Genomic DNA, 22,682 nt, shown 5'->3' with positions numbered 1-22,682 from the left:
GAGAGAGAGAGAAGTTCTAGAGAGAGAAAGTTAGAGAGAGAATGGAAAATCCTATAAGACTGAGAAAGAGTGTTATAAATCAAGAGAAACTTCCGGGTTACAATGCCTAGAGAGAGAGAGAGAGATTCAAAGAGATGATCAGACACACTTAAGTAAAAGAGCATGAGAGACGTTTAGAGAGATAGTGAGAGGGAGTGGAATGAGAGAAAAAATTAAGATAAAGATCTCGAGTTGTGTAGATAAGAGAGAAAGAGATATAATGTATGTGAAAGAAACATGATAGCAAGAGAAATAGAGAGAGAGAGAGAGAATGAGAGGGAAATTAATATACTCAGAGAGAGAAAGAAATACTGAAATGAGAGGAGAGGGAAAGATATATTTGTTTAGAGAGAGAATGATAGAGAGACAGATAGAGAGGATGAAGAGGTAGAGAGAGATTAAGAGGATAGATGTATTTTGTGTAGGAAATACATCTATTTTGTGTAGAGAGCAGGAAATTCTAGAGAATGAGAGAGGGAGGGGAAGATGTATCTTGTGTAGAGAGGGAATTATGGAGAGAGAGATAGAGAGGATAAAGAGGTAGAGAGAGAGCAGGAAATTCTAGAGAATGAGAGAGGGAGGGAAAGATATACCATTGTAGAGAGAGAGGGAGAGAGACAATTATGGACAGAGAGAGATAGAGAGGATATAGAGGTAGAGAGAGCAGGAAATACTAGAAAATGAGAGAGGCAAAGATATATTTATGTAGAGAGAGAGAGAGAGAATTATGGAGAGAGATGGAGAGGATAAAGAGGTTGAGAGAGCAGGAAATACTAAGAAATGAGATAGGGAGGGAAAGATATATTTATGTAGAGAGAGAGAGAGAGAATTATGGAGAGAGATGGAGAGGATAAAGAGGTTGAGAGAGCAGGAAATACTAAGAAATGAGATAGGGAGGGAAAGATATATTTATGTAGAGAGAGAGAGAGAGAATTATGGAGAGAGAGATAGAGAGGATATAGAGGTAGAGAGAGCAGGAAATACTAGAAAATGAGAGGGAGGGAAAGATATATGTGTAGAGAGAGAAAGAGAATTATGGAGAGGATAAAGAGGTAGAGAGAGAATTGCATTATACACATATACAGAGAGAGAGAGAGAAAGAGAGGGAGAAGAGAGAGGTTAAAAGATCAATCCTCGTGAGGGTTTTCGGGAATAGGCGGAAACCGCAGCTCGCCGGCGCGGGCCACGACGACGGGATCGTCCGCAAAGAGACTTCTTATGAATGACGGCGTCCGTAGCAGCCTTCGTCCCGTCATCTGCGGGTACACGTCCTCCAGGAAATAATACGCATGCCCAGCAAACATTCCCTAAAAAATAGAAGAAATATTTTTTCTGAATTACTTGTCTGAATGATATATATATATCATAAGCTTTCGGATTTTATGTTCAAGTTTGACAAGTAATTAATCGAAGTTTTGAAGAAAATTCAAATTTTGAAGAAAAATAAAAAAACAATTTAAGTTTTTTTGTCAACAGTATTTTTGTTTCTCAGGTTTTAAATGTTGTCAGCCCAGAAATTGAATAATCAACAAGATGTAATTGATTATTCGATCTCTGAGCTTGCAACAAAGCATGAAATTGTATTATTTGCTTTTTCTTCAAACCATTTTAGAGAAACCGTAATTCGAACCAGGAATAAATCACAACATCAAGATTCTTTTCAAAGTTTTTTGATGGTTCAACTACGAGAAAAAATAAAACAAATCATCGCAAGACACAATGATGTCGAGTGTTTACGATAAATCATGTAGGATAAAAATTAAAAATTTACTGAACAGATTGTATCCTTTGCTTTTTCTTCAAAATATTTTAGAGACACCGTAAATTGAGCCAGGAATAAATCACAACATCAAGATTCCTTTCCAATGTTTTTGACGGTTCAACTATGAGAAAAAATAAAACAAATCATCGCAAGACACAATGATGTTGAGTGGTTACGATAAGTCATTTAGAATAAAAATTAAAAATTTACTGAATATATTAAAGGGCATGTGAATCTTTTAATGAATTTCATCGACGAGAAAATACTCACCAGAAGATCTACCCATAGATTGGCACCCACAAGAAGCGAGAACGTCAGAAGTACCTGCGCCGACGAGAGAATTACGGTAAAAAACAAATATAAAGCTAAAAAACAATAAATTACAAACAGGAAGAAAAAGTACATCAAGATTTTAAGAAAATGATGGCATGAACTGCAATTTGATTCCTATAGAATCCTGGATGAAAGGAAAAGGCAGGGCAAGCCCGCCGCCCTCTGAGCTCAAAATAAACCCTAAAATGGCTCGCCTTACATCTTAGATGGGCAGATAAACTATTACAAGATCACCTAAAACCCACTACTAAAGTAGGAAGATAAATTTTTAACCCTGCAATCTAACAATTTCAAGAGCGATGACCATCATCTCTCTGTTACATCATCTCTTCGTCGACTCTTCATCATCTCTTCGTCATCTCTCCACGTTGTTATCTCATCATTAGTTTCATACCAAGAACAGACGATGGATTCGGGTTTGACAATGATGACGATAAATCCGTCAATGAACGGCAATAGTAGATAAGAGCAAATGCAACCATTGAGTCCTTCAATGTATTTCCTGAACATACAAAAATTCTTGTCCGGCAAGTAGAATTACAGAAAACTGAATGAATTGGGAAATATTTAATACAGAATTAAATCAAGAAATGATCTATTATAAATCCTTTATATGATTAAGATGATGCCACGCGAAATTCAACTGAGAAAATAAGGTAGATAGTCGATGATAAAAATACATAATTCTTGATTTAAAACTTGATTTCAACAAGTTTTATATCCTCTGGCATTAAATTGATAAGAACACTTAAGAAAGCTCATAATCAACTTCACTTTATCCAGTAGAAAATGAATTAACCCTTCAATTTAAAACATAATTGAATGGACAAAGCTTACCCAGGGCAAATAGGAGGCTGTGAAGGTAAAGAGTCCCAGGAAGCTCATAGGAATAAAAGGATTCTGCTTGCTCCAGACATAAACCTACATTAGGAGATTCATGTGAAGTAATTAAGAGAAATATCAAGAAAAATGAGGATAAAATAAGCGGAATAAGAAGAAAATATGCAGAGCATAAGTGAAATGAGGTGACAAACATGCATAAAGAAATAAAGAGAAAATTATGCAGAATATAAGATCTCTTCAAAAAAAAAGTGCAGAATATAAGATAGATGAGGTAAAAGATATTATGCATAATACAACAGAAATTAGCCGAAAATATGAATAAATAATAGAAAACGGTGAAACAATGTGTATATTAATGGAAATAACGTGAAAATTATGCATGAAATAAGAAAGATAAGGTAAGAATACGCAGGGCATAAGAGACGCTGAAAGAGATGCAGAAAACAAGAGAAATAAGGTGAAAAGTACGCAAAAAAATAAGAGAAATCCGCTAAGAAATCTGAATAAAACCAGCAGAAAATAACATAAATGAGGACAAAATATGAAGAAAAAATAAAATAAGGTAAAATATGCAGAAAGTAACAAACAATAAGGTGAGAAAAGTGAAGAAAATACAAAAAATAAGGTGAAAATAGTCAGAAACTAAAATACATAATGTAAATTAAGAGAAATGAGGTAAACATATTTATTAATATCCTTACCATCATAAAGGTCAAAGAATTGCTAAGGAAGAGGACACTGGCAAAGGATGCGGACACGTAAGGTATCATCCCTCCAAGGAGCACGATCAAAGTCAACGCAGTTGCCCCAAATAACAGCATATAAAAGAAATCTGCCGTCCTTCCCCTGAATGAATTCTCCTCCAAAAGTTTGCAGTACCGAGCAAGAAAAAACATATGGAAGAGGAAATCCAGGTCTGTAAATCAGACGAAAATTTTTTATCAGATGAAACACAAGTATTCATCTGACAATTTCGAACTATTTAAGTAGAAGATCTTTTAGTACAAGATAATAATGTCATTTGTGAGTTAAATATAAGCACAGATTTAGAGGGTTCGCAGCCAAAATTTTAAGATTCAACATTGTTACTTCAAAATAATTTTCCTATCAATTGGACCTCAGCAAAATACAAGAAATCGTTATTTAAAGATCGAAATAAGATTAAATTTAACAAATAAAGAAGTATTAGCAGGTAAAAAAACGTAATTATTTGGATTAAAAAGGAAAATTACCAATTTTCCTGAAGTAAAGGAAGTTTGTGACGAGGCGCCATACTTCATAACGTTCAAGGACGAGCTTGGGATTCAAGTACAAATTATACGGTGATATAATCTACAAAAAATAATTATAGTGCGAGTTAGTGAGAGGAAAGGGAGGTGACATAAAAAAAAACTAAAATCAAACTTTACATTAATCCATAGATTGGATAAACGAACTTATGGCAGCCCTAATCCGATGCCAGGAAAAAAAAAACATCAGAAGAAAGTAAAAGAATTATAAACCAATTGATTTCTCTCAATAATTCTGTCCTCGATTCATATATTTCACATACCTGCTTCAACAGAGATTATTCTATAGGTTGGATACATAAATTTCATTATAAGAGCAACACAGAACTAAATAACACTTTTAGCACAAACAGACACACAAACTTAGGGCAGCCCCAAATCCAGCACCGGAAAAACTAAAGAATATATCAGAACCAACTAAAACGAACCATTAACCGATTGAATTCTTCCAATAATTCTGTCCTCAATTCAAATATTTCCCAACACCTACCTCAAGAGATCATTAATTATAGTTTGGACATACAAGATTCATCATGAGGTTTTTCAAAAAAGAAGTTAAGATTCATCATGATGGCAGCACAGAAATAAATAAAATTGAAAGCAAAAACAAGCACACGAACTTAGAGCAGCCCCAAATCCAGCGCCGAAAAAATTGAAGAATACATCACAACAAAGTAAAGAGAACCATAAACCGATTGGTTTCTCTCAATAACTCCGTCCTCGATTCAAATATATCCCAACACCTGCCTCAAGAGAACATCAATCTATAGATTGCGTAAATAAGATTCATTACGAGAGCAACACAAAAATAACTGACTTAGGTCAGCCCCAAATCCAGCGCCGAAAAAACTGAAGAATACATCACAACAAAGTAAAAAGAACCATAAACCGACTGATTTCTCTCAATAATTCCGTCCTCGATTCAAATACATCCCAACACCTGCCTCAAGAGAACATCAATCTATAGATTGTATAAATAAGATTCATCACGAGAGAAACACAAAAGTAACTAACTTAGGTCAGCCCCAAATCCAGCGCCGAAAAAACTGAAGAATACATCACAACAAAGTAAAAAGAACCATAAACCGACTGATTTCTCTCAATAACTCCTCCCTCGATTGAAATATATCCCAACACCTGCCTAAAGAGAACACCAATCTACAGATTATATAAATAAGATTCATCGCGAGAGCAACACAAAAATAACTAACTTAGGTCAGCCCCAAATCCAGCGCCGGAAAATCTAAACAACAACCAGAACCAAGCAAAAAGAACATAAACCGGTTAATTTCTTCAGTAATTCCTTCCTGGATTCAAATATCTCCCAACGCCTACCTCAAGAGAGCATCCGACCGATGTGACGACGGCTGCCGTGAGATACGATCGCGTGATGATCGGCATCTGCTTGTACCATTCCTCGACAGCTTGAGCCATTACCTTCCCCCAATCTGCAGCGCCAATTCGAAATCAAATTCGAAATCGAGATCGAAATCGAGATCGAGATCGAAGTCGGTAGAAATTGGGGCAGAGCGAGATGAACTAGAGAGAGAAAGAGAGAGAGAGAGAGAGAGAGATGAGAGAGAGAGAGAGAGAGACTTGGAAAGAAATAGAATCCTTCAAGCAGTCAGGAGACAGATGACGTAACATCCCTCTTCTGATTGGTCCACGTGGCTAGCCCTGCCTACGTGGCCAGCGGTGGAGCCCAGTCATTTTCTGAGTAGTTTATTAGGATATTAAGAAGATTTGTTTTTATTTACTTATTTATTTTAACTGGTTAGGATTCGGAGGTCGTCTCGGGTTGGTTATATCGACAGTAGGTCTACAAACTCTCGAGGACTGAGTAGGGTTTGATGGTTCGAGTCCGATCCCGGTTTGCAGCAAAGATCTAAATCTTACCTATAGTTAAGTCTGGTCCTAGTTTGGTCCGACCATGTTAAGTATTTAATAGTAAATTAAATGAAGAAACGTCAAAAAAAATGGGGTGGAGTTATTTTAAAAGGAATAATGCATTCCAAAGTAATATATAATGTTCATCATGTAAGATGAAAAGAATAATAAATGAAAAGGAGAAGAATATGAGAGAGAGAGAGAGAGGAGAGAGAGACTTTGAAAGAAATAGAATTCGTCAAGTAATGAGGATTCAGATGGCGGAAAGAACCTCTTCTCATTGGTCCATGTGGCTCAATGAAGGTCAATCATTTTCTGCGTAGTTCATTTGAATATTAAGACATTTTTTATTTATATATATATTTATTTAAACTAGTTAGAGTTTGGAGGTCGTTTTGGGTATACAAACCCTAGACCTCTCCAAGAGGGTAGATCTAGGGTAATAAGGTTCACGGGCAAATGACTAGGGTTTGATGGTCCCAGTCTGGTCCCCATTTTTAGCAAGGTCCTAAACCTTACCTAAAGTTTAATTTGGTCCTAGTCTGGTCCAATCATGTTAAACAGTCAGTGTCAAAGTCATAGAACAAAAGTCCAAAAAAATGGTGCGGACTTACTTTAAAATAATCATGTATATCAAACTTATCTATAATGCATATCTAGTGAGATAGAAAGAAGATTAAATGAAAAGGGAAGAATATAAGAATAAATGCATAGAGAGAGAGAGAGAAAGTGAGATGAACAATAGCTTTGGTTCATTTACTAGACCTATTTTCTAGTCATTTTCTGACTAGTTATAAAATTAGGCCACTGTTAGATAATTATGTATCACCCTATTTCATTCAAGAAACACACACCTTGGCTTTTCCCTGCATCTTTTAGATTAGATATTTGCTCTTAGTTTTAAAGTTTCCTTTTTATCTCTGTTTATTACTAAAATTTGTAAAATGCTTGGTAATACTTATGTAACTTTTCTAACATTTGAATTTTTGAAGGAAAAATAATTGATTATCATTGATAGATGCTTAAAGTGGGAAGCCTAGGAATAAAAATGTTTTTTTTTATTATGTCTGGCATACGCATGATGTGACGTCATAAAATGTTTTGTCATCCATGTCCAACTCAAGAAGTGAGTGAGATGGATGACGGTATCAAATCCATGATGTAGATGAATGAAGGATGGTGTGTCTCAAGAAAATGGAGGGCGTATTAAGTTTTAAACATTTTAAATATGTTTTAAATTTTATTACAAAATTAAAATACAATGGATTTTAAATATACATTATGGAATAATTTTTTTTCTTTATTATCAGAACTTTTTACCTTACTACCCAACAACCCTTCTATCTCTCTTTCTCTCATTATTTTATCTTTAAATTGCTCTATTTTTATTTCTGCTTTTCGTCTAGCTGGTTTCCTATGTATTTCTCTATCTTTGTCTCTCGCTGTCATTATTTTCACTCTCTATATGTGTATGCCTCTATCTCAGTCCACTTATCTCAATCTCACAATTTGTCTCAATTTTTATCTTTATAAATGTATATCTCTCTGTCTACTGCAAAATATTTCTCCAATCTCTCTCTCTCTCTCTCTCTCTCTCTCTCTCTCTCTCTCTCTCTCTCTCTCTCTCTCTCTCTCTCTCTCTCTCTCTCTCTCTCTCTGTCTCTCTGTCTCTCTCTAACTCTCTGTCTCTCTGTCTCTCTCTATCTATATATATCTCCCTCTCTCTCTATCTATCTATCTATATATATATATATCTCCCTCCCTCTCTCTATCTATATCTCTCTCTCCCTCCCCCCTCCCTCTCTCTCTCTCTCTCTCTCTCTCTCTCTCTCTCTCCCTCTCTATATATATATAAATATATATATATATATATATATACACGTATACATATATACACCTATGTGCGTGTGTGTGTGTGTGTGTGTGTGTGTGTGTGTGTGTGTGTGTGTGTGTGTGTGTGTGTGTGTGTGTGTGTGTGTGTCCCTCCTCTATCTATATATCTCTCTCCCTCCCTCCCTCCCTCCTCCCTCTCTCCCTCCCCCCCCTCTCCCGCCCTCTCTCTCTCTCTATCTATCTCTCTCTCTCCCTCCCTCTCTCTTTCTCTCTCCCTCTCTCTCTCTACCCACCAGTCATTATAGTAAGATAATGACAGAGGTAGAGAAGGGGAATGGGGAACTAAGGGAGTGGGGAACTAGGGGAGTGGGGGAATGAGAATTGGGAGGGATAAGAGGAGGGGGGCATGGAATCTTAACTTATCTTTTAAAATGCATAATATTTATTTTAAGTATTGCTGGTTCTCGATCCAGTTTGATCCCCTGACCAAATATGGACCGGCCGGCTAGTCCACTTTAAACTGGCAGATGGACAGTCCCAGTTTGGTCTGGTTAGATTGGAGCTCATCCCAGAATGCCATAATATTATCAGCAATGATACATGGGGTATCAATTCCATTTTTTCGATGGCATATGCTTTCATAGATAATCTTGAACTCCTTTTCCCTTATGCATTCCAAATTATTTCCTGAAGGAAATACACTTTAGCATATGCTTATCTTCATGCTCCTTGGACATAAAACATCAACCACTGCCTCTATTTTAAAACATGACTATGTCGTAAAATGATTGCAAGAAAAGGATAATTCAATCTCAAGCATGGTTTATCCCAGATTATTTATCTTACCAATTTTAGATAGAAACAATACCACTAGTGTAATAGAATGAATGAGATTTTGAAAACCTCTCTTTCTGAGATAATGAGATTTATCATTATGAGATTTTTTAAGTCTTCTAAATGTCTCTGATCTGTGAAAATGTCTCCCACATTCTCACAGTAAATTGTAAAAAATTTAACATTTTTGGATCCATGTCTCTGTTTGCCAAACAATTATTTTTTTCATATTTCTGCTTTTCCCCTATTGAACTGGATTTTTTATTTAAGATATCAGATGCTTATATTCATGCTGAAATTTTTTCACACAATTTTAAAATTAGAGAGAGAGAGAGAGAGAGAGAGATTAAAAGGAGGTATTATATCTCCCTAAGTGGCCCATCGTATAGCTCTTCGGGCCTTTGATGAAATGTTCACACATCATTAATCATTCTACTCAATTAAAAAAATATATACTCAAAACTGTTGAATGAATTGGTGATCCTTCATTGCATTTATCTTTGGACACATTGAATGGCTTAAAATTTGTCAAACATAAGGTTCGGCTTCTTTTTTAATATATTTTAATTTATGATCTGGCCATTCAAAGTTATAGGCGATTAAGCATATCCTGAATATCCATTAAAATATTTGGACATTATAAAACAAGGACTTACCTTCAAATTTTCAGATCTGACAAGCTAGGTTGAAAAAAACACCTCCAAATTTTCTTTAGGGATTTCATTTATTTCACTAATATTTATTTTAAATAATGTGTGGGTATGTTTATCATTTTTTTTCCATTTCAACCAAGGATTATAATCAGCAGATGAAACATTTTCAAGATCCTCATCATCTCATCTTCTTCATTTTTCATCCTATGTGTGGGAAAGATGGCTGAACCTAAGTTGGGCAATGGAGAAGGCACCCAGGCACGATTAAAGGGTAAAGTTGGCTACTTGATGAGCAAATTATGAATGATAAGTACACACTTATGGTCAATCAATGCTGATAGGAAAACCAATGTAGCAATTTTCAAAGGTCATCATGGGCCTTCCCTCATAAAGGGTTAACTTAGAGAAACTTCTTAAAAGGAATTGGGTTTCAGCACTGGCAGAAAGGGCATTGGTTGAGTAGGAGATCCACCAAAGAGGTTTTTCTTTATTCAAAAAGCTGTGGATCTGACGTGCATAGCCCATGGGTTGCTGCCTCAATAAAACAGGTTTTTATAAGATAAAAATATATATTATTGAAGGTGTAAGATGAAGATAATAACTCATATACAAAGACAACTAGTTTCAACAATTTTTACAATACCCGGGCAGAGCCAATATTTATGAAGTTTCACCAAAAAAATTCATTAAAATATTTCAGTAAAACTGATAAATCATGTACCTTCCTCACCTGATCAGTCTTTTATCCCGTACATTTTTCATTACAACTGAAACATATAAATGTCTCAAACATACGGAAAAACTTTCATGAAATTTGGAACATTGTTAGGACAACAATTGCTTGAAGTAGAGCTCAACAAGTTTCTTAAAGGTTTCAAATACACTAGAGAAGGGGTCAAACGCCACCGGGCCCTTCAACCCTAACTCAGGGAACTGGTTGGTCAGAGCTTGTTCCATCCCTGGCATGGACATCATCAGTTCCAGCTGGGTAGAAGTTATAAAGTCACAATCTTGGGGCGTATCCCTGATTTTGTCTCGGTCATATCCAAAATCTGCCAAATAATTCTTATACTTTTCTATGAAATCATTGCCTGGGTTCGGAGTTCTTGAGTAGATCTGGATTGAAAGAGATTTCTTCAAAGTTAGTATCATCTCTACTAGCTTTATTAATAAAAAAATTAGAATTTGAAGTCCAAAAAGTCAAATGCAGAACATAATTATTCCTGTCGATAAGCTTAATTATCAATTCGAGAAAATTTGATTTATACCGTCATGCAAGGACTATAATAAGTAGCTTCAAAAAATGCAAAAAATGATGCAGTTTCTAGTCTACGATCAAAAATCAGAAACAACGAGGATTTCTTTAAATTCAAGGCATCCTAAAGAAAGGAATCCGAAAAAAGTTTTACTATCATTGAATATAAAAAAATTCATTGAGAAACATGTGGGGAGATAAATTTTTACAACGTCAAAACCCCGGTAGAGACAAAAACATATTATTGAACAAACGAAAATAATTTTCTGACTAAACTAAACGAAACTATCAATGATTAAAACTGGTTATCGCAGAGAAGTAGGTGTCAATTAACACAAGATGGATTTTTCAAAGGTTATATTCCTTTAGAAAGTATTGGAATATTTCCAAATTGGTGTAAATATGGGAAATATATGTGTTTTTTATTGATATATGGTCCCAGGTCCTTCTTATCTATAGTGTTATAAGTTTTGCTCGAAATTTTATACAAATGACTCAACAAAAAAAAACCTACCTGAACAAAGCTCTTATCCTTGGCCCCAGAAACAACTGCATAGTTGTCATAATCTGTGGCGAGGACGTCGTAAGGTTCTTTGGGAATGAAGGGCAATGTGGGAAAACGAAGGAAGCATTTCCCTCTCACCATTGCTTCTCCCCCTAGATCGGTATCTGTCTTCACCATCTCTTCGTCTGCAAGGCATTGGACCTTCCCTCTAATGCCAGTGATATACCCATCGGGCGCCCCATGAGCACAAAATGTGTCCACCATAATGGCTGCATCTTTTGGATTAAAAGTATATACCCCCTGCATAAATTTGAAAAAAATAAAAAATGCTGAGTCACAGTCTTATACGACGAATGAAACATATTTGATCATTACAGGAGAATGCTTAGGGAGGATCACTAACCTTGGGTGACATTGCCCCCTTTAAAAGAGAATCATCACAAGAGAATACTGACTATTCAATTTACATAACAATAGACAAGACATGAATTTTTTTTTTTGAAGAAAGAGAAGAAATTAATCTTGGATTTATAAACAGGTTCTCTGTGATACCATTCTGCATTACGCCTAAAGTTTCTTAAAGTTAAATACAGTAAATTATTCAGATTTTTGGATTTCTTTCAATATTGCGAATTGCTACTATGTCAAGGTGGGAATGGGCTTACAGGAATTCTTATAAAATAATGATGGCACGATCGAAATCTTAGAATAAAAGTCTCCTTTACAAATAAAACCAGAGAATATAATGGTCTATGAGAGGAGTCTACCCTTGAACCTATTTTCTACAAATTTTATTAAATATTAAAAAAAATACAATAGATAATAATGATAGTCTTCAACTCTTCCTAAGATTATGATTAGAAATAAAAAAAAATTCCATAAAATATGATGGTGGTGAGTTTCTGGACACAGTCTGATGCATGGAAACAAAATATGCTAGTATTGAACCAAAAACTCATTAACAGTAATATGACGATCAATTCTGTCAAACATCACCCGTAATAATAAAATAACAAAAACAAGGAAATCGTTTTCATGCAGGAAATTTCTTGAAATATCAATATGACTTGATACCTATTGAATATCACATACTATAAGAAATAAGAGCTCTGATACTGAATCACATGGTTTAAATGGGAAATTATTTTAAAAGATTATAAATTTGTAGAAGTGAAAGCTCCCTGAAAGCCCAGATAAATGCATAAAATCGATCAAAGAAAGGAAAAAATGAAGATTCAGATTGTAAACATGTAGCAAATGACCATACATGCTACATGTTACTCGAGTAGACATTAAACTGATGTTCACGTTATGGGCTCAATTGAACTGTCGCTCATCTTAAGGGCTAAATGGCCGTACAACCTACCTATCTATCTCTTAATCAATGGCACATCTCCTTAACGAACATCTTAGCACTTAAGCCCTGTTCTTGTTTCTCTTCCCACTCATACTCAAATGGGAAACTTGACATGGATGAAGATGAAGTTTTAGAAGGTTAAGAATGAATTTAATCATAACCGCTATGCTCCTCCTTATCCACTGCATGGATAACCTTCGATGAAAACTATGGCATTGGATCACAAATTTTTATAATGGGAAATGATAGAAATATTATAAGAAGTTGTAGAAATGTGATAAGAACCTCAGTCTAGGTTCGTATCGGAAGGAGGGTAGAGGATAAGGCGAGGTAGATGTTCCCGGGGGAGGAGAGTCGAAACGGGAATGATAGGTGGGGTCAAACAGATGGGGCAGGGATCGACCAGGGACGAGTCGCCTGATGACGCGGTGAAGGGTTGACGATCGCGGGGACGGGGATCGTCGGAGACTAGAAGAGAACCGAACAGCATGGGTAGGGATTGGATTGGAGGGGAGCCAGCTGAAGATCTGGTGAGACGATCACGGGGATAAGGGATTGCTGGACGGTCAAGGGGACGGGACCGAGACAGAGAGGATCGAGATAGTGAGCCAAGAGGCCGATCTTACCATTAGTCTTGACTGCCCTCCTCAAAGGAGGGCTATACATATTTATAAGAAAAGAAAGCAATCTACACTAAGCATGATATGGCTAAAATGCCCCTAATGGACAAAAATGCCTAAGATACCCTTGGGGGTACAGGATTGTATCAAAATGCAAGCCCAGATAACTCCATGAAACCTATAAAATAATTAGTGTTTTTAGAATTCTTCCACAAAATTTTAAGAGAGAAAAAGAAAACATTTTACAAAAGATGTAGAGATGCAAGATCCCTGAAAGCCCAGATAAGTGCATAAAATATCAAATAATGAAAAATATTTTGAAACTACGCCATTGAATCACATAAATTTTAATGGGTATTGATTAAAAATCAACAAAATTTCTACAAATAAAATCCTCCCTGAAAACCCAGATAAATAGAAAATTCTATAAAATAATGAAATTTATAGTAGATACCTGTGTACAATGACAATCTTCTTGGCCTTGGCCAGCAAACCCACGCTTGAGGGAAGCTACTTCAAACCATCTTCCAGAATATCTGACAGGATCAAAGTTCTGGACCGTCATGCTCCTCATCATGAGCATTCCGGGCACATCACCAGTTTCGTTATCAAGTTTCAGAGCTAAATTACTGTCTGATAAGATCGCAAGATGGCATATGTTATTATATTGAGGCTGTTCTGCAGCAATGACCTGGCCCAGAGGAAGTCAAATCATAATTACTCTCGGGCTTAGATTTCTAATAATTTCCCCACTTTCATTTTTGTTCCACACAGAAAATTATCTATAAGAGTGGAACATTGTAACACTAATTTGATACCTGATTTTTTGCATAAACATCGAAACTTAGCACTTGTATAAATAACTAAGCAACAATAAGAATGAGAGAAACTCATAAAACCCAATCGATATCTAAATAGGAAATTTTGAATGATAATCGTGGAATAAAAAAATATCTAGTTTGATGATCAGGAAGAGGAAATTATAGAGACTTTCCGTGTTTCTTTGAAATGTGTGGACCACACACATATGCATGAGAAAAATACCTAAAAATAAAAATAGATGAGCATTCGTCAATGAAAAATTATGATAAGAACCTGCAACTCCACAAGAATCAACGAATACTCTGGGACGAATCTTTCAATAAACCTCCAAGAAATACGTTATAGTATGCACCAGCACAAAGAATGAAATGGATTGAAGAATGTCCAGTGGGAGAGTAAGAGGGAAAGAGAGATGAAAATAAGAAAGAGCTTGGCCAAATCGGCTTGGCTCATCCAGCTGGGAGGATCTCCCAAATGCTGGCCAATCGCTTCGGTGACTCCAACCTTCAGAATGGAAAACAACTGCCTCTTGAATGGTAACACCACCCCCCCTTATTATAACCTTCTTGCCCCGCCTTCTACTATTTATTTGAAAATTACACGTGCTTCAGTGATCTGCAGGTTTGACGTCCCTCCTCTTTTTCCTTCTCTGATAAGTCCTTGGGATCCTCTTATCAAATTAACACTCTAAGTGAATTAAAAACAGAAATATACGTCATAGAGAAATACAGAATGATATTCATGCAAAAAAACATTATCAAGCACAAGAACAAAAAGAAAAAATTCCAGGAAAAAGAGAAGATTGAAGATTTTTCATGAACGGGAACCTTCCAGAGAAGGAATATCAGGAGAGAACAAAACTGTTCAGTACCATCTTTCTTCATGAGGACAGCAAAAACAAAGAAGCAAAAAATTGTGTTTGTAATAAATATTCAAATGTGTTCATGAGAGAAAATTAGACCAAGCATAAGGAAAATGAAAGAGTCACGTTCATATTCAGCGCCATATTAATTTGAAATAACAGTAAAAAATTGCAATAAAGAAAATAAATTTGGATGTACTGGAGAGAAAAAAGATTTTTTTAGTACCTTATTCATTGGAGATAATAGTACCAAGGAAGCGGAGAGGCCCGCCAAAAGATGTTTGGAAACATCTTTACTGATTGAGGACTTCTCCAAAGAACATACCAGTTTGCAGGAGGTGGGAGGTACCTTTCTATATTCAGAATAAGAATAAGAGTATGATCAATGATCAAGAAACCAATTGAGAAAAATAGAGTCAAAGAAAGACCCCAAAAGAATAATTAAAAATTAATCCTTCCGCAACCAATTTCCATCCATGAACTTAAAAGAAAGTACTTAACGGCGTAATGTACACATCGGAGAGCTCAAAAACTCAAAAGCCTCAAGAAATTGCAATAGAAACGCCCCCCAAATCAAGAACTCAGATGAAAGTCGGATGAAAATACGGACCTTGGATTATCCAGGCAAAGGTTAAATAGATTCCCTGGTTGAGTAACCGAGAATACAATGATACAAAAAACGAAATTCCTAAAATAACTCAGAACACAGAAAGAAAAAAGGGAAAAGAAACACCGGGTATTTTTCCAATACCGGAGAAATGCTGGAGGGTGTGAGCCGAGCTGCGCTAGAACTTGAAGAACATTCATTTAAAAGACATTGCAATAGAAACGCCCCCCAAATCAAGAACTCAGATGAAAGTCGGATGAAAATACGGACCTTAGATTATCCAGGCGAAGTTAAATAGATTTCCCTGGTTGAGTAACCGAGAATACAATCATAAAAAAACCGAAATTCCACAAATTACTCTGAACCCAGTAAGAAAAAAGGGAAAAGAAACAAAGGGTATTGTTCCAATACCGGAGAAATGCCGGAGGGGTTGAGCCGAGCTGCCCTAGAACTTGAAGAACAGCCATTTCTGATGGGCTTCGGCTTGATCGTCACCATTACATACCCACAATTATTTGCAGGGAGATCGACGGACCTCCCCACTCTCTCCTCGGAGGAGAGTCGAATGAAGAGTAGATGGCCTGACACGTGGCGGGCCATCGATTGGGAGGGTCACTTTCTAAAGAGTGTCGTCTTCCACCAAAAAGATATCTTCTTGGCTTGTGGGGTCTGCTCTGATCTGGTCTGGTTGGTTAATTAATGTGTAATTTGTGTTGATAATTCTTGAATGGTTACTGCCCTGGTTCTGAATGTCACCACCTTACTACACGGTGCCACCTGTCGCTACCTCGGCCCCCGGCATCACCGTATAAATACCCAATGCCGGGGGGGGTGTGGTGAAATGCGTACAGATCCGAAAGAACTTCAACGGCGAAAACACTCTACTGGGCCAACAGTGACACGGAGAGACAAAGATAGGGGAGCAAATGGGATTAGATACCCCAGTAGTCCTAGCCGTAAACGATGGATACTAGCGTAGAGATAGGAAAGAACTTCAACGGCGAAAGCACTCTACTAGGCCGAGAGTGACACTGAGAGATGAAAGCTAGGGAAGCAAATGGGATTAGATACCCCAGTAGTCCTAGCCGTAAACGATGGATACTAGGCACTGTGTGTATCGACCAGTGCAGTGTTGTAGCTAACGCGTTATCCGACCTGGGGAGTACGTTCGCAAGAATGAGACTCTTGGTTCGGGGTGAGGAACAATGGATGAGGAGACAACGAGCCGTGTCTCGATGTCAGATGTCGAGGGAGTGGTTATTGTCACCGGAACCACTGTTAGGATACTCCTTAGTGTTGTTGGTGACATTGTACGTGGGTGGAGTTTCACAGGCTTCCTCCTTATTTATGCTGATGTGATTTGACATCAGCACTGATATTTGAGGGCATGAGTGTCCCCCTCTATTTATACTGTTCGGGAATATGTTATAGACGTCCCTGAAAGTAGAGCATATCCACCAAAATCTAAAAATCCTGTGTGTATGAACCTCGAGACCCATGTGATTTACCCATGTGCCCCCCTCTATTTATACTCTTCGAGAATATTTCGTAAATGTCCCTGAACTTAGAGTATATCCACCAAATCTAAAAATCATGTGTGTATAAACCTCGAGGCCCTTGTATCAATCTACTTAATAAATCTAACAACCCAGTAATGTTTATTCATTGACCTTATAATCTGCATATAGGTTTGTCCACATGCCTGACTTTGGGGAGAAGTGGTACACGCTTCTTCCCCAAATCATGCCCAAATATCTGTTCACATGTCATAAATTCTACTAGGGGACATAATATGTTTAACGTATGCTCATTAGTAGGGGCCAACTATATCATTTGAATGATGATCCTTCTACAGAGAATGACTCAAAGTGCATCTAATGGTGTAGTGAAGAGGATGTCCTCGTTACCTGGTTATTGGACTATATGGTATTGGAGTTAGGTGAATCATATGGAGATTATGACATCATCAAGGAAGTGTGGGACCTTGTTTAGCAAAGAAACTCAATGTGGGAAGATGAATCCTACACGTCTAATCATATAGATTTTTCTATGACCTTGGTAAAAAAAATCAAACTACATTATAGTTTGGAAATAAACTTCAGGCATTATGGAAGCAAATAGATTTCAATCAGCCCCAAAATACATATTTGACAGACAATATGTTTTCTAAGACAGAGTCTTTCGCTTCCTGAAGGGACTTTTACCAGAGTTTGAAAATGTTAGAACCCAACTATTCTACCGCCAGCATAAGCTGACTTTTGAAGATCTACTACTCCAAATTCAGAAGAAGAGTCATCTTGACATGATCTCTACTACAACCTATACACCTTTAAATTATGCATGCATCATTAAATTCCCTCACTAATACTCCTAGAAAACCTCCCGCAGCATCACAGAGGCCAAAGAAGAATTAACCAAAGGGTCCCCCTGGAAACGACAAGGATTAGTTATGGTGTACTCATAGTAGACGACATTGCCATACACAGGAATCTTGCTGGAAACTCCATGGATGACCTGACTCAATGGATAAATTACATTACAACACCATTGTGAGATCCATATTTATGATGCTAGCTTGGAGTGCCAGGTTGTAAAAAAAGCCCTAGTGTTTCTATTCAACATAAATATATAAAAAATGAGTATTGAGCCCAATTAGGAAAATCCCAGTTTTTGATATAATGGTCATGTAATGACTATTCTGGACTCAAACTAAGTGTATAATGTAAAACTCACATTCTACATAATTCATATGTAACAAGATTAATTAACTAAGGATTGATCAAAAACCAATCAGCATGTTGAGTTACCAACATGTTGGGTGCCAAGCTGTTGGGTTCTAGAGGCCTTGACATGAATGAAGAAATCAAAATATTCTACAGCGGAAGACTTGTACGGAATCGACCGGCATCATTAAAACTATGAAATGAAGTACCTTTGCACGGATCACATCCATGATTTCTTGGATCCCGGAGTGAGACGAGTCAAGCTGCTCAAGTGTGCAGCCTCTAGACCTATCCACGCGATCCTCGGCACGTCAAATCTCCTACTTCTCAATGATGAGCCCTGTTCTACCTCCACGGTCGTTGTTACGCCGTTCCGATCGCATCGGGCATGGAGAGGGGTGTAGGCAGAGTGGAGAAGAAGGGGAAGGCCCCTGAAAAATTCTGTCCTGGGTGAATTTTGTTCAGGGCATTCCCCTATTTATACTAAGTGGGTATTTTTCATAAAAACCTCCAAAACTTAAGTATATCTTCCGACGTCCAAAAGACCATTTGCGTGTGACCCTCTAGGCCCATGTATCAATCTAGTTAACGACTCCAGCAGCCCAATAACCTTTATTTGCCTTCCAAATTAATTAACTATATCATCATATAAATTAATTAATGTCAAATCTATTTAACCCAATTGATAGGTTGAGTCTCTGACACGTGGGGTGCCAAGCTACACCTCGTGTTCTATAAGATACAAAAGAGTGTGTATCGACTCACTCATGGAACCTGTTCGTCATCCGTTATTGTGTATGTATAATCCCTCATCCACTTGACCCTCCTTATACGACTTAGGGTATGGTCAACTATCAAACCCTAATCGATCATCCGAGTTAGTACTGATGCATTCGGAAATCATTGAAGAACTCTTCTCCGATATTTCACTGCCTTGGCCAAGGACTTCATCACATCATCTTCCTTGAGCTGTCACCTCTTATACCGAGGGTGGACGATCCCATCTTGACCACTCAATCGCCTTTGTGAACTTCTTGATGTACCCAAACTAAGACCATTTAGAATCCCATGATTAGAGACTTGTTGGCCATCGCCAAAGTACAACCGTCCGTCCACAAGACATCTTTGGTGTCTCAGGTCTAAGGACCACTTACACAACCATGACTTGAATCAACCTAATTGACAGTTCAGTATAATATCATTCAGAGATTCGTATGGATCAATTCAGTGAACTCTTTCCACTAAAGAACACCCACCATCTATCATTAGTGTCTCCACACTAATGGCTACGGGACCGGCCATAATCATCATATGAGTGATGCTAGATAATGTTATTCTATCCGGATACTTCAATGCCCTTCTCCCGTATCCTCTGAATAGGAATATTTAGAACACATGCTTAAAGACTAGTGATCTCCGTCCTACGATTTCATCATAATTTACTAAGTCTGATCATGTGTTCATGGACTTAATTATAAGCATCACACATGCACTATAATGAATATGTTGTATTAATGAACATGGAACAAGATATGGAATCTTTGATTGCCTTGCCGACCACATATATTTCCATCACAAGCTACACATCATAATCGAGAATATACAAAGAAGTTTGCCAATTCTATCAGTAACTTTTACATTCATTGATTATTGGGTATGTATAATCCTTCATTTGCATGAAACTAAAGTCCATTTTTGTGAGACTACCAAATAACATTGGGTATTATTAACAATCAAACTCTAATCAATCATTTTATTTATTACTAATGTGTAGCAGAAATCATTGGAGAACACCTTCTCCAATATTTACACAACCCCAACTGAGGATTTAACTACATATTCTTCCTTGAGTCAATCCCATCTTATAAAAAGGGGGGAATCCCATCTTCAAATCAAAATCACCTTTATAAACCTGTTGCTACATTAGAGCTAGGACTAATATAAATATAATGGTAACATACTTGTAGGCATAAGTGAGAACAGAATCGTCCATCCATAAGGTATCTTTGATGTCTCAAGTCTAAGAACCCTTTACGTAATGGTGACATAAATCAGCCTTATTGACATTAGGTATAATACTACTCAGGGATTCTTATGGATCCATTTAGTGAACTCTTTCGCCATTGAAAACCCACTATTTGTTCTTAGTGTCTCCTCACTAAGGGCTACAAGATCCACCATTTTCATTATATGAATGGGAATAGACAATGATATTCAATTCTTATATTTCAATCTCATTTTGGTGTTTAACGACAAATGATCACATTATTATGATACCATCATAATTTATTGATTCAATGCATGTATTCATGGATTTCATTTAGCAGATTCACACCTTCATTACGATGAGTATATTTTATTAATTAATATTTAAGGAGTTGTGGAATGTAAAATTGGCTTGCATGAAACATATATTTCCTGAACCATCAACATCAATCATGTTCATTGACATTGAAATACATAGCCATCTACAGGATTGACATTAATGTTGACAAATTACTCATGGACGGTGATGTGGATGTCGCTGAGGTTCCATGTATGTGAGACATTGCTGATAGACGATAAGCTTGATAACTACACAGGGACTATAAATCATAGTTATTTAAGTTTATGAATTTCTTATGATCCAAATTTTATAATGGAACTATGAAATTAAATAATTCTTTTATTATCATTTGTTGGTGTTAAAGTGACAAATAGGTTCAAACTGTGACATGATTCAGAATAATTTTACATATTTTCCAAATATAATAATAATTTTATTTTTGTATTGCATATGAGTGGGGCAAAATTTCTAGTTAGAAAATATGGGTTTCAAATATCAATCGTAAGGTGAGCACCAAGCCATGTCAATCATAATAAAAAAAGAGGCATCAAGATACCATCACTCCCATAACGAGGTGATCCGAGACTATGTTGAAGTAGCCTTTAAATATGCCACATCCTTAATGCCACTAAACTGCATCACTATGAAGTACTGAACGAGTCATTGGGTGAGGATCAAAGCTTGGACTTCTCTCTACAAGTAATTGGACAACATGATTCATTGATTACCAACACAAGCTCAATAATACATTCATGGACTTTTGTTCTTTTTCATTGTGATGATTACACATCCTACATACCGGACCAGGTTTCTGAGTCTTCAACAATTATTTGGGGTAGCAGGCCAATTCTTCTCAGAGCAATACACCCTTCTTCATCTTGTCCCTAAGATCACCATCTTTCAAGATTTTTGTGAGTCAATCTTAGGTATCCTTGTCTTGTGTAACACAGAAACTGAAAAAATGTCTTTTTAATATAAGTGATGAAGCAATCAAAATAATTAATTCTTTTTTTACTTTTGGAGAGAAGAACATTATTTATTTTATATCTTCATATTGTCTTCATCTAAATTTTTAGGCCTCATCTCAATGAGGAGTAACATATAAATATTGGCAACATGCTAACATGAGGTTTATGCATCACCAATTGATTTATTTTATATTTTACCAATTATTTTTAAAAAATTATCTGAATTATACATTATGTATACTAATACTTTATCACTTGTACATTTTATCTCGTTATGCATATGATCTCCCACAATTCTGTTATATATGTTTATTTCGTAATTTGATGTAAATTTTATACGCATAATGTTTAGACAACCATTTTTATTTTAATGTTTCTCTTATTCTTTTTGGAGTTCATTTCATATGATGTTTTCACCTTAAAATAAATTTAGTCTTTGAGAAATTTTTAATTAAAAATAGAAGGATCAAGGGATAGAACACCTTCATGATTCCACACTAGATGAAACCCTTCTTGATGGTGAGAGACATTGCATGATAAGTTTAAGAATGTCTCCATAGGAGAAAATAACCCATGTCTTCTATGTTGGTGATGTTTGCTACTTGTGGGTCAATCACGATATGATAATAAGATGGGTGCATGATTTTTTTTAAATACCATTACATGTTGTCAGAGTGTTCAATATGAGATTAAACATTTAAATAACAACCGAAGGTAAAATTAACATTTTCTGCTTTTATATATTTATTATATTTATAATCTTAATCATGTTTACAACAATTTTTTTGTATGAAACTGTATTCTCATTTATTATCTGTTTTTTATAAAATGTTATTATTGGAATTTAAAATTATTATGGGTATGCTGCCTCTCAATGTCTCAGCCACAACATCCATTCAGATTTAACTTTAATCACTAGAAGAGGTGACTTAAGGATACAAAATTGTTGAAAGTCTTATTTTATTGGGTTTCACCCAAGTTTGGTATTCACTAATTTCCAAGTCAGATTCACCCTTTTGTGGCATGTGATGATTATTGTGACTGATCTAGCCAAACACAGTCCATCACATAGAAACATGACATTTATTGAGTGTTCTTTGTATAGCTGTGAATCCAGGGTATATTCCTTAATGGGCTGTCTCACATACCCATAATAGTGGCACA

At 36.3% G+C, this 22,682-nt stretch overlaps 2 protein-coding genes across 3 annotated transcripts; both read right to left on the bottom strand.

Moving 5' to 3' along the window:
* Positions 1-49: 49 nt before the first annotated feature.
* On the bottom strand, positions 50-5,835 carry LOC144705003 (derlin-2-like). Its single transcript, XM_078577584.1, has 6 exons — positions 5,602-5,835; positions 4,210-4,309; positions 3,679-3,893; positions 2,972-3,055; positions 2,072-2,125; positions 50-1,346 (listed from the first exon to the last, which is right to left on the bottom strand). Exons 1-6 carry the CDS (start codon positions 5,698-5,700, stop codon positions 1,167-1,169), a joined length of 732 nt encoding a protein of 243 aa, XP_078433710.1. The 5' UTR covers positions 5,701-5,835; the 3' UTR covers positions 50-1,166.
* A 4,419-nt stretch (positions 5,836-10,254) lies between these two features.
* On the bottom strand, positions 10,255-16,082 carry CHL (chloroplastic lipocalin). 2 transcript variants are annotated; one of them, XM_078576521.1, is made up of 6 exons: positions 15,913-16,082; positions 15,121-15,247; positions 13,665-13,901; positions 11,372-11,533; positions 11,243-11,295; positions 10,406-10,589 (listed from the first exon to the last, which is right to left on the bottom strand). In XM_078576521.1, exons 1-6 carry the CDS (start codon positions 15,966-15,968, stop codon positions 10,550-10,552), a joined length of 675 nt encoding a protein of 224 aa, XP_078432647.1. In that variant the 5' UTR covers positions 15,969-16,082; the 3' UTR covers positions 10,406-10,549. The 2 variants fall into 2 exon arrangements, with proteins under 2 accessions (XP_078432645.1, XP_078432647.1); XM_078576519.1 differs by having other exon boundaries at positions 10,255-10,589; positions 11,243-11,533; positions 15,913-16,078.
* Between the last annotated feature and the right edge of the window lie 6,600 nt (positions 16,083-22,682).

This window comes from Wolffia australiana, chromosome 6 (assembly GCF_029677425.1).
Source record: "Wolffia australiana isolate 7733 chromosome 6, ASM2967742v1".
Taxonomy (NCBI): Eukaryota; Viridiplantae; Streptophyta; class Magnoliopsida; order Alismatales; family Araceae; genus Wolffia; species Wolffia australiana.
Note: the sequence above shows the minus strand (reverse complement) of the source record. Positions and strands in the feature narration are given on the sequence as shown.

Excerpts from the sequence above, each read along its gene's own strand:
- CHL (XM_078576519.1), bottom strand. The coding sequence starts at position 15,968 with ATGGCTGTTCTTCAAGTTCTAGGGCAGCTCGGCTCAACCCCTCCGGCA. Across the intron at positions 15,248-15,912 it reads ACCCCTCCGGCATTTCTCCG|AAAGGTACCTCCCACCTCCT; the intron begins GTATTGGAACAA and ends TTCTGAATATAG. Across the intron at positions 13,902-15,120 it reads TATTATCTCCAATGAATAAG|GTCATTGCTGCAGAACAGCC; the intron begins GTACTAAAAAAA and ends CCTCTGGGCCAG.
- LOC144705003 (XM_078577584.1), bottom strand. The coding sequence starts at position 5,700 with ATGGCTCAAGCTGTCGAGGAATGGTACAAGCAGATGCCGATCATCACG. Across the intron at positions 4,310-5,601 it reads CGGTCGGATGCTCTCTTGAG|ATTATATCACCGTATAATTT; the intron begins GTAGGCGTTGGG and ends TATTTTTTGTAG. Across the intron at positions 3,056-3,678 it reads ATTCTTTGACCTTTATGATG|GTTTATGTCTGGAGCAAGCA; the intron begins GTAAGGATATTA and ends CTCCTAATGTAG.